This window comes from Callionymus lyra, chromosome 7, assembly GCF_982586985.1.
Source record: "Callionymus lyra chromosome 7, fCalLyr1.hap1.1, whole genome shotgun sequence".
Taxonomy (NCBI): domain Eukaryota; kingdom Metazoa; phylum Chordata; class Actinopteri; order Syngnathiformes; family Callionymidae; genus Callionymus; species Callionymus lyra.
In genome coordinates this window covers 3,219,317-3,232,482 of record NC_141824.1, presented here as the reverse complement: position 1 = coordinate 3,232,482, position 13,166 = coordinate 3,219,317, and the positions used below count along the sequence as shown (strand labels likewise).

Here is a 13,166-nt window from a genome sequence, read left to right as displayed (position 1 = left end):
TTACTCAGCAACGCTCTGTAGTACTATTCTGCCATGCTTTGTAGTTTGTACTATTACTCCCCAATGCAATGTAGTATGTAATATTATTCCGTGAGGCTTCTTAGTATTACACAGCAATGCTTTGTAGTATAACTCAGCGATGCTTCATTAAATTACTCCACCAGGCATCCTAATATTACTCTGCAAGGCTTCCTAGTATTACTAGGCGATGCATCGTAGTATTGCTTAGCAATGTTTTCGTAGTATTACTCAGCGATGCTTCTTAATTTTCTTTTGCCAGGCATCCTGGTATTACTCTGCAAGGCTTCCTAGTATTACTGCACAATGCTTGGTAGTATTACTCTGCGATGCTTGGTAGTATTACTCTGCAATGCTTCGTAGCATTACTCAGTGATTCTTTGTAGTATTACTCAGTGATTCTTTGTATTATTACTCAGTGATTCTTTGTAGTATTCCTTAGTGATTCTTTGTTGTATTAATTAGTGATTCTTTGTACTATTACTCGGTGATTCTTTGTAGTATTAATTAGTGATTCTTTGTACTATTACTCGGTGATTCTTTGTAGTATTAATTAGTGATTCTTTGTAGTGTTACTCAGTGATTCTTTGTAGTATTCCTCAGTGATTGATTCTTTGTAGTATTCATTAGTGATTCTTTGTAGTATTACTCAGTGATTATTTGTATTATTACTCAGTGAATCTTTGTGGTATTAATCAGTGATTCTTCATAGTATTATTCAGCGATTCTTCATAGTATTACTTAGTGATTCTTTGTAGTATAAGGCTCTTTAGTAATACTCTGCAATGCGTCTTTTATCTTTCCATTTTAAAATACAGTATACCGTGGTTTTATTCTCAATATACTGCAGAAATGAAATGAAAAACGTTGTGAAAATATTCCAACATGCTCATGAAAGATGCATCACCCAGCACCGAGCTAATGACTCCCATCTGTGGTATTGTTTACCAGCGTGGATTATGGCTCCATCCTAACATTATGATTGTTTGTCTTCGGCAGGGGTGAAGGCCATGTTTTCCAAGGAGCCCCAAGACCTTGTGGTGGTTGCTGGACAGCCTGTGACGTTACCCTGCGCCATCCCTGGTTACCATGGAATCGTCCTTTGGATTAAAGATGGTCTGGCACTCGGGGTTGGCAGAGACCTCACTGGTGAGTTGGAAAATGAAAAGGTCTTTCCTTTTTTTTCCTACTTTTATTTTCATCTGATTAATTATGTTCAAGAGATGGTTCCATAAGCAGTTGGAACCTTTCTATTTGCAACCGTCCTAAACCCCCACAAACCACCGGCTGCCAAGTATCTCGCTCCCCAGATGGACAGCGGAGGCCGTCGTAGGTCTTGTCACTCAACACGACCGCAGGCGTTCTGAACACTTCTTCTTTATCCCTTACTCAAGCCTGTTTTCTCCTTTACTTTATTTATTCTTTCGGGGGAGAGACGGAGACAAATACAATACAGAATCAATAATCTTATTGGGGCTGGTTTGACGCTGCAGGCGGCTAAAAGGCCTGTTAAACAGTAGACACTGTCCTCTAATTACACCACAACTCATCTATAATTGACTTAATTGTTTAATTTAGAGTAAAACACGACTACTTAACATGCAGTCACTGGATGTGCTTTTAGTGAGAGGATATTTTTCCTTCATCCTATTAGCGCTAAAAAGGGTATCTAGAGCAGAAAAATAAATAAATAATTACGGTTAATTATGAAGTAGGAAGCTTTGTCTTATGTTACAGTTATTAAAATAATGAATGAACGCGTTTGTTTAAGTGCCTTATTTAATTATCCTATTGCAATAAATAAACCCAAGGACAAAACATCATTAATGGTTAAACATCTTGATTTTTAAAAAGGTTTTTGTTTTCAGTATACATGATGATTTCATACCAAATGTATTTGGATTGATTATTATTCAACTATTCGGGAAGAAGAAAAAACTATTTTCTGCAATATGTGAGTTCTGTGACCCGCTGAGGAAGGCGCTTGTTTCTGTCTGTGATAAAAGCTCAGTGGCTTTAAGTCCTGACCCTCAAAAACACCCAAGAGACCCTTTTAAAAGGCAGTAAATAAACAACTCTCCTGTATAGTCTACGAGGCATCTTGGGTCAGGAATCACTGTCGCTGGACTAAAAGAGAACGACAGACAAAAAAAACAATTTAATATAGCTCCAGTGTTCCAGTGAGTTAATTTGATTCTCCTCTGCTTTATTTCATTGTATTTTGTTTATTTACTTTTATTTTATGAGACACATAAGGATCAAAACACAGCCAGGACTGAGGTGAGCAAATACTCAGGAATAGAGCAACAACTGACATTAGATCTTTTCAAACCTTGAAAAAATAAATAAATAAACGTAGTTATTGGCTTGTTTTTAATATCACAAAAGTACTCTCAAAAACACTTGCAGTATGAATTCAATGAGAGCCAGATGCTTAAACCAAAGCCACTTTTTATGCCACTAATAATCTGGGGGGGGTGATGTTCCCCAGTCCACCATAGGTGTACAAATTGGATGTGGCTTCAAATGTCTTTGTATAATGTAAATGGTTAGAAAACAAAGTTCATTTAACTACCATCCAATGATTGGCCATCACTGTTACTTATTGTTGCTCTTGCTCAGCCACGCCTACTTTGACGATGACCAATAAAAATGTGCTCTTCACCGAACTGTGCCAAAGACGTGACCCCCAAAACATTTACTGCTAACCTTTATCACATATTAAGAAACTATTTCAAAACTGATGATTGTCCTAAAAATAAAAGATCTGTCCAAAGATAAACAACAAAACACATTCATCTTTGCATCTGTTCTGATGTGGAATGTTTGTATTTTTAAACAATGACTTTACAATTTAATTAAGGAATCGGAATAAGGTACACAATGAGCATTGGTTCGGACAGATGTTTACCATTTATTCTAAATGACGAATATATGGCATCTTTCCTTTGCAGTTGTGCTATAAAACCGCTAGAGGGTTCTGTCTCCAGTGAAACAATCCAATGACAGCAAAGCCCTTCTTGTAATTATCAGAGAAAATCCATCCATTCTTGCTCAAATACTTAATCATAGGCAAGAAATTAAATAAATCACATGAATTTACTATATTTACCTCATCTATTAATTCTGGTGTTATTTACCGACCTCACTGAAGTGTGCTAAGACGCACCATACTACTTAATCCATTATTAATATGTGAATACTTTATTGACAATGAGTAGAGTCCGAGTCACACATCACATGACCAACCCACACACCCACACACACACACACACACACACACACACACACACATACACACACACACACACACACACACACACACACACAAACAATTTATTGGTCAACAGGGAGAGGGATGTTTATATTGCTGGGGAATAATGGCGCAGCAGAAGCGATGAAGAAAAAAATCCATACTTTTCTATATGGTTATTAGTTTATGTCTGAATCAGTGCCAGGATATACTGTATATATATATCACAACACCTAGTTCTGATTGTGAGCCTTTGTGTAATTGTACCAGTAACAAGATAGAACTTGTGTGAAGAAAAGAAGGACTGAAGATGAAACCTCACGATGGAACACGTCTTATTTTAAACGGTTGAATGAAAAACGCATAGAAGTTTGTTAAGAAGCTTCTCCTCATAGCCGCCTTGAATACCAACCTATAATTCATGATAAATATTGAGCGAGGGCTCACGCTCTCAAAGTGCCAAGTCATCCTAACCACGGCGCCATAGCCTGAATGCCGTCCATTGAAGTTGGTGAATATAAAAGAAGCACAGCTGTTCCTTTTAATCACCGACCTAAACAGGGAAATGCACAGAGCGGTAAAAGAGTAACGATGGATCCGCGGAAGATGTACACAACTAAAGCTAAACAGCTGTAGACATAAAAGCAGCGCGACATGCCACCAATCAAACATGTGAATAATATAGGTCTGCTCAGCTATTCATAGAGAGAGGCTTCGTGCGGGACTTTTATCCACTCACACGAGCAGTGATTAAACCCAGAAAGACATTTACCATTCAGACGAAACGCCAACCATCGCGACGCCTTTCAGAGTCATTCTGTTTCTGCTTCTTGACTCGTTAAAGAAAAGTAAACTCTCAACAACATGCACCGGAGGATCAGTCAGGATGATCCGTGGATGGATGCGAAGAGTTCACCGAAGGAAACTGTTTTGACACCGTTTGTCCTTGTGAGCCGAGAGGGCGACGATGGGCGAGCGAGACCCGCAGCAGCAGGAAAGAAACTATTACAAAACTGATGATTGTCCTAAAATGAAAAGATCCATCCAAAGATAAACAACGAAACACATTCATCTTTGCCTCTGTTTTGATGTGCTACTTTTATTTTAAAAAATGTAGAATGTATGTATTTAAAAAAAAAAATACTTCAAAATCTAATTAAGGAATCGGAATTAGGTACACATTGAGCATTGCTTTGTACAGAGGCGTACATTTTTACAATTTTCTACATGACCAATATATGGCATCTTTCCTTTGCAGTTGTGCTATAAAAATGCTAGAGGGTTCTGTCTCCGGTGATACAATCCCATTACAGCAAAGCCCTTCTTGTAGCTATCATTAAAACATTATCCATTCTTGCTCAAATACTTAATCATAGGCAAGAAATTAAATAACTCACATGAATTAATTATATTTACCTTATGTGTTCATTCTGGTGTTACTTACCGACCTCACTGAAGTGAGCTAAGACGCACTATATTTTGCAATTTACAAACTATTTAATCCCTTTCAGAGCCATTCTGTTTCTGCTTCTTGACTGGTTAAAAAAAAGTAAACTCTCAACAACATCAATCAGGATGAGTGTGACGTCCGTGGATGGATGCGAAGAGTTCACTGAAGGAAACTGTTTTGACACCGTTTGTCCTTGTGAGCCGAGAGGGCGACGGCGGGCGAGCGAGACCCGCAGCAGCAGGAAAGAAACTATTACAAAACTGATGATTGTCCTAAAACGAAAAGATCCATCCAAAGATAAACAACGAAACTCATTCATCTTTGCGTCTGTTATGATGTGTTACTGTGATTTTAAATACATGAGGTATGTACTGTATGTATTTAAAAATAATTACTTCAAAATCTAATTAAGGAATCGGAATAAGGTACACATTGAGCATTGCTTTGTACAGAGGCGTCAATGTTTACCATTTATTCTACATGACCAATATATGGCATCTTTCCTTTGCTGTTGTGCTATAAAACCGCTAGAGGGTTCTGTCTCCGGTGATACAATCCCATTACAGCAAAGCCCTTCTTGTAGTTATCAGAACAACTTTATCCATTCTTGCTCAAATACTGAATCATAGGCAATAAATTAAATAAATCACATGAATTTATTATATTTACCTTATGTGTTCATTCTGGTGTTCTCACTGAAGTGAGCTAAGACACTCTATATTTTGCAATTTAAAAACGATTTAATCCCTTTCAGAGCCATTCTGTTTTCTCTTCTCGACTGTTTAAAGAAAAGTAAACTCTCAACAACATGCTCAGGATGATGGTGACGTCCGTGGACGGATGCGAAGAGTTCACCGAAGGAAACTCTTTTGACAACGTTTGTCCTTGGAAGTCGAGAGGGCGACGATGGGCGAGCGAGTGTTGCTTCTCGAGAGAGAGGGATTGAAGAGTCGCCCACTCGACACCGAAGCTAACCTGTGCTTATTCCCGGGTGGCTACAGGTTGAAACATGTCCTCGGTGAACGTGATGAATCATTAGTCCACGTGTACACACACACACACACACACACACACACACACACACACGCACACATGCATCATTGATCCAGCCTCCAGACAAATCCATTCCGCCTTGATGGATTCATTACTCCTTAATGGGCCTATTTTACATTGTTTTCTTTTACTAGCACAGTGTGTCTTAGAAAATTAGCTGCAGCTCGTGATCGATACGACTTTATATGTTTGCATCAAATGAACGGACGTTGATCAGTCGCATGTACGGCTGCGGTATTCATCGTCAAGATCATTACTGAACCCGGATAATTGTATTCAAAAGTGTGAGATGTAACAGAATATACTGTATATACATATATACTGTATATATTAATGGTTGAGAGCAATAATTAAATGTGGAATGTTTAAAAAGTTTACACATTATAAGTATGTATAAGTACAATTCCCCCCCATTTGTATATCCATATATACTGTGAAAAAAAGATTAACATATAAAAATAGTAATGACAATAATAATGGTAATTTGTGGTAAGTTAAGAAATCTACACAAGCATCTTAAATATTCAAGATATTAATGATGCAACGTTAACATAAGTTCCCATTTCTCCCTGAGGTGTCACTTTAGTTGAGTGTGTCTTATGATACGTTAGGTGAGATATCTTGACTTGCTAAGAACTTCAGTGTGAAGGAAGGTTTAAGTAGATCTTCCGATAAGTTAAATCTTTATTTTTGCGCCTCATTCAATAGATTTAGTCATGATTAAGAAGTTTTCAACTGCTTTGCTATGATAATTATATGTTTTTTAGGATCTAGAACCTAGTTTTCACTTGTTTTACAGACTGTATAGAACGTTTTGAAACATCTGATCAGAATCAGAAATGTGTATTGTTGTGTTGTGTTGTGTTGAAAACACAACATGAGATGTTCTTAAAGATAAAAGTATGAAATGAGATGACACACAAAATAAGCAATCGAAAACCATAACCAAGCACCAAGGCAGCCATTACGCAGCCCCTAATCACATGATATCCAAAAATAAAAATCATCCATCCCCAGTTTTTTACAATATCAACTCGGTCAAAAAGGCCAATCATCAGCTCAAAAACACACAAAGAGAGTTTGACTACTTTCTTACACATGCCAGAGTCGCACAGTTCAGTACTACTGATGCGTCTCTTAAGTAAAAGTTGTTATAGGACAGAATGTAATTGAAAACCAAACAAAAAACATTCAAGTGTCCTAAAGGACGTAAGAAGGCTCTTAAGAAGGGTCGAGATCTTATTTTTAAAAGTAAAGGATTAACAGTTCACTGATGCCGAGAGATCTCGGAGCATTCGGTCGCCAAGAAGGACGTAAAGAGTGGGTCGGATCCATCGTACATTCCCTTCTTAGTAAAAAAAAACAAAAAACTCATCCTTCTTACACAGCGTTCTTAAGATCATTCCTAATAAGACTAACTGAAGAGCTTCTTAACCAATCTGGGAAACCAAGCCAATGTCATGTATCATAAAAATTGCTCCACATCTGTTTTTTACCTCAACCATAAACCATAGATGTTCACTTTGAATTTTTTATAAGGTTGAGGCAACAGGTTTGCAGTTGCTTTTATATGGAGAGATCTACACAGTTGTTAACAACCGTGTAGCTGCCATGTCTGGCTCTGAATCCTGATGCGTTCAAAGTATCCGTTAAAGTAAGTTCTGACTGGATCGTGTGCCGATTGGCCGCCACGGCAACAATGTAAATCTGAATCATGCATGATAAGTGTTGCACATGAACCCACATCATTTAACTTAATCGTTGAATGGCACGTCCCAGCATATGTAGAACGGTCGGATAAATATTGCAGTATGTTTTAAAGTACGGCATAAATCAGTCATAATCACCTGCAATAATAAAAGGGATTGTTCCACATGTACTTTGAGATGGAATCATCTCGATGGCGTCGATGAGAACGACGACGCCTCTCAGAGGACGGCGTGATTCTGCAAATGTAAATGAAGGTTGCGTTATATGTTGTAGGCTGAACCGGAGTCAAGTAAAGGTCACGTGATTCATACGGCGATGATCGTTATCCTCGTCGGTCCTACACGTTCATCTTGGGTTCTCCTCCACGACTCATAAAAGTGAAATGGTGTCCGGAATGACCTTGAGCGATCCAACCGTTTGTCTCGCACAAAAAGGCAGATTGTTCCTTTTAAGTGGATGATTATTAACAACATTAATGGATGCTTTTAGTTGCGATCAAGTCAAAATTACCCCCGTTTTGCATTTACAGCCTCCTTTATTGCATCCGGGCCATCAATCGCTTTGGTGTGGGCGACACTTTCAGCTGAAGGTGACATTTAAGCACCGACGTCTGCTGTCAAAAACATAAATACATCATCTCTGTTGGCTCATTCTGGAGCCGACACTGTATAGACATTTATAGATGTCATTAAAGCGGGGTCGTCTTCTTTGAATTTAAATATATATCTTAAATATGTTCTCTTGATGTTTGTTCATCTTCTCATTGAATTCTGGTTTAAACTGTGAAAACGACACCTGAGAATGAAGTTTACACAACGTTACCTCTGGCAGACGCAGGATTTTGAATTGAATTAATTTAAATAAAAGGGTAAAGAACTTTTACAAACAATCTACAGTCATTGATTCTACTGGACAATTTTCATCATCTTTTAAAGCCATGACAAAAACCTTCTCTTCGAAGAGCATCATTTAAATGAGCTCATTTCCAAACCTGACACCTCTGATTTCATAACAATGAGTTATCGACCACATAACTAGATCTATTGTTCACTCTCCAGAATGTGTGGGACCAAATCATTTCATCTGGAAGGAATTTTCGCTCACTTCAGTGAGGTCAGTAAGTAACACCAGAATTAATAAATTAATAAAAAGTTTATCAGGCGTACTGTTGATTCCTGAGAAAATGAAAGGACTTTAAATGCACCTTATACTAGATATGGTACATTCATGTGATTTATTTATTTTCTTGGCTATGATTAAGTATTTGAGCAAGAATGGATAAAGTTTTTCTGATAACTACAAGTAGGGCTTTGCTGTAATGTGATTGTTTCACTGGAGACAGAACCCTCTAGTGGTTTTATAGCGCAACTCCAAAGGAAAGATGCAATTTAACTGACAGTTTGAAAGAATTTGTGCTTATCGCCTTTATGTTATACAAATATCAACAAATATCAAATTATGTGTTTTCTTGAATCTTTCTGGATTTTTTTTTAAATTGTTTTGAATGTAAAGTGTGACAAGTAAGTGAGTCCACTTGTCTCTTAAATTATTGAGTCCGGGATGTACATAGAAGGAAGATCCTTTACTCACCATGTGGCCAGTGGCAAAAGCCTACAGGGTGGTTTAGTTTCTGCTTTTAACACCTGTATGACATCATAGGTCAGGTCATTGGGCTCTACCATTGGGGGGGGGCATGTGTTTTGAGTGGCAGAGTCAAATGTCCAGTTTAATATCATGTATTTGATTTTGAACCGCAAAAGTGGGTTAAATGTTTAGGTACAAACATTCTACCTTTCTTTGCTTTTGGAGTAAGTTTACTTTGTTCCAGTTAAGATGAGTTACTGTTTTGAAACAATATACTTCCTTTTTTGGACTTGTTGACCGTGCCTGGTGAGTCTGCCTCCTTCAACGCATCCACACATACAAACTTATTTCATCATCAGCATCTATGGTAATTAACAAACCACCTTGAAGACATTAACATTCTCAGGTGAATTTTAACAAAGCGATGAATCTTAATATTTAAATAAATATATCTTTTATCTCTCTCTGTGGAGGAAACCAATCTAGCCTTGAACTTCCAGTTGCTGGTTCAGGGGCATCTCTAAAACACTTTGACTTGTGTACGTCGAGCAAGTCTCCTGCCGCTCACTCGCGTTATTAAACCAACAAATCATTTTGCAGAACCAACGCAAGAAGAACTCGCTGTTTGCAGATGCTATAAAACATCCTCCCCAGAATGTAGAACCCTTAACAACATCTCATTAGCAGCCGCCGCGGTTCTATAAAAAAACATACATGCAAATTAACAAGTAAACAATGAAATGATTCTTGTGTATGAAGCAATTTCTCGCCTGCCACCTTCCAGTGAATCAGTGTTCCAGTGCTCAATTAAACACGGCGGGCGAACGTCTATTTACGTACAAACCCGACCCTCAGATCTTCTTGGAGCAAAACTTTTCCAGGCAACTTGAGCCGTGAAGAGACGGCGTGTTTTCTCCGACAGTCGATGACGGGGTTGATGAATTTCAACTGATGTGTTTGCTCCGCAGGCTACCCTCGCTACACCGTGATCGGCGACCACGGCTCGGGCGAGCATCACCTGCGGATCCAGCGCGTGGAGCCGATGGACGACGCCGTGTTCGAGTGCCAGGCCGTCCAGGCCGCCATGAGATCGCATCCTGCTCGTCTCACCGTTCTGGGTGAGTCCGGAAGGAAACTGTTCCTCACCCGCTAACTGCCGTCTTCAGCCACGGAGAGGCAATTGCAGTAATGAAAATGACTCCGAAAGGCACTAAAGAGTATTTTGGCTCTTGCTCCGCAGTCTGCGAGAAACATTTAGTGGAGTGAATATTAACATCTGTGGAACCTCGTGAACTTTTGGATGTGATCTGCAGAAATACAGTCTCAGCTGCCCCTGAGTGTAGAGAGACAAATGTATGGCTTGTCTTTCTTAGACATATTTAACATTTTTCACACATGGTTCACCAGAAGTCTGTGAATTGCAGAATCTACATAAACAGATTTAAAGATTTTTTTTGTCAGAGACCATATATATGTGGCGAGACTACATTAACATATGATTAATTAAAGTAAGGACGATGTTTTTCTTATGATTTTAAAATGGTTGAATACAATGAATGATTAAATTGTAAGCTTAATATAATATCCCCCTTATTAAAAAACTGAATTTTACTTGCATATTTTTTCATTGATATGGAATGTATGCTTTTAAATCACAATCAGAAAAAGCTTTATTGCCAGCCATGTAATGAAAAAACAGGAATTTTGTAAAAGCGAAACTGGATTTTGTCTAAAGGCAATGACACTGATTGATAAAGTGAAAAAGTCCAACCAAATTGAAGTTACATATTTGCCATTAAATCATTTTGATTGTTTCGGCTAAAAATATTGTTGATGATGAAGCTTCATGAAGCCTTATGTTTCTTTTCAGAGACCACCAGGTGGCACTCTCTTCTCTTCAATCTATTTCTATGAACTGTTATTCTATTGAAAATTCATCAAAAATTCCTGAAGCCTCATCAACACGGCACTCGTTTTTACAGCAATTTAATGTTGCAGGGGTCATTTTTTCTGTTAAATCATTTAATTATTAGGTGAAAAATGCGCTATTAAACTCAAACTGATGCCAAATCCAGTCTTTGATACACACTTGCTGTATAAATGATGCACGTTGACCTCATTGTAGCAATTTTAAGTGTGATTTTATGTATTATTTTTTAGTTATTTCTAGTATGAATGGTAAATCTTGAAATGATCCCTCCTTATACATCTTATTTATTCAAATATCTGCACATATATCCCTAATTATTGGCACTTTTTCACTTTTATCCAACAATATTCTGTTCTGTAATGACTTGACAATAACGTGTCTAATTATAATTGGCTCATTAATGGGGTTTAAAAAAAACACCATCGTTACTACCTGTAAGCAGTGTTGAGCTGATGAAGCTTCATGAAGCATTGTTCTTTATTTAAGAGCCCAGTAGGTGGCGCCCTTTGTTTAAAATGATGAGAAGTTTCAATAGAATAGTTCATTCATTCATTTTCTACCACTTTATCCCTTTTGGGGGTGACAGGGAGACTGAGGCCTATCCCAGTTTTATAGGGCGAGAGACAGGGGACACCCTGGACAGGATGCCAGTCTGTCTCAGGACTCACAAAGACAGACAACCATTCACACACACACTGATAGCTACGGACAATTTCCCCAAGTTCTCAATCAACCTCTGTATGTTTTTGGACTGTGGGAGGAAACTGGAGTGTCCGGAGTAAACCCACGCAACACGGGGAGAACATACTAACTCCGCACAGAAAGGTCACGAGTTTGCCTGGAATTGAACCAGCAACCTTCTCGCTGTGAGGCGACTAAATACTGCGCCTACACTAGTATAGTTGTTTAAATGTATTAATTATTATGAAAATCAAGCTTCATCAACCCATCGCTGACTCTTAGTTCAGTGATTTAAAACATATCTGTTTCCATGACTACATAAACAACCCATAATGTGTTTGATAAAGTGAAAGAGCGACACTGACAAAGAGAGAACAAAGTATTCTTTAAGAAGTTGTCTCGCACTATCTTTATAACATAACATAACATACTACCTAAATATCCATAAGCCTGCAGCCAGAATTCTGAGCCGCTCTAGTAGAAGAACTCACATTTCTCTGATCATTAAAACTCACTGGTTGCCAGTTTCTTTCAGGATCATTTTAAAATTCTGGTTCTTACTTTCAAATCTATTCATGGATTTCCTTGATTTTCTTAGACTCCTTTGTTTGTCTCAGTGGTGTCTTGATCTTTTAAGTATATAGTATATAGTATTGTTTAAAATTGACCCGCATTAGAAAAGTTGTTTAAATGTATTAATTATTATGAAAATCAAGCTTCATCAACCCATCGCTGACTCTTCAGTGATTTAAGACAAATCTGTTTCCATCACTTCATATGCAACCCATAATGTGTTTGATAAAGTGAAAGAGCGACACTGACAAAGAGAGAACAAAGTATTCTTTAAGAAGTTGTCTCGCACTATCTTTATAACATAACATAACATACTACCTAAATATCCATAAGCCTGCAGCCAGAATTCTGAGCCGCTCTAGTAGAAGAACTCACATTTCTCTGATCATTAAAACTCACTGGTTGCCAGTTTCTTTCAGGATCATTTTAAAATTCTGGTTCTTACTTTCAGATCTATTCATGGATTTCCTTGATTTTCTTAGACTCCTTTGTTTGTCTCAGTGGTGTCTTGATCTTTTAAGTATATAGTATATAGTATTGTTTAAAATTGACCCGCATTAGAAAAGTTGTTTAAATGTATTAATTGCTATGAAAATCAAGCTTCATCAACCCATCGCTGACTCTTCAGTGATTTAAGACAAATCTGTTTCCATCCCTTCATATACAACCCATAATGTGTTTGATAAAATGAAAGAGCAACACTGACAAAGAGAGAACAAAGTATTCTTTAAGAAGTTTCTCGATGCTTTGTTAGGTGGATTAAAGATTTAAAGACATCCTCACTAATATCCTCCATCCGTCTGCTGCCGCTCCTCGTGTTATTATTACAGTAAAGCTCGAGCTTCTTAATTAAACTTTATGAAGTTATAATTCAGTGCCGCCCTCTCCGGCTCATTGGGCGGCACTTCCTGGTA

General features: G+C 37.9%; 1 protein-coding gene across 15 annotated transcripts in view; it reads left to right on the top strand.

Annotated features, from left to right (window-relative positions):
• The window catches only part of kirrel3b (kirre like nephrin family adhesion molecule 3b), a 213,318-nt gene that overhangs the window by 115,635 nt on the left and 84,517 nt on the right, over positions 1-13,166 (top strand). For all 15 annotated transcript variants that reach the window (XM_087795347.1, XM_087795339.1, XM_087795353.1 and 12 more), the window contains 2 exons: positions 1,018-1,167; positions 10,037-10,186. In XM_087795347.1, the coding sequence (XP_087651473.1) occupies positions 1,018-1,167; positions 10,037-10,186 (300 nt within the window). The remainder of the gene's footprint in view (positions 1-1,017; positions 1,168-10,036; positions 10,187-13,166) is intronic.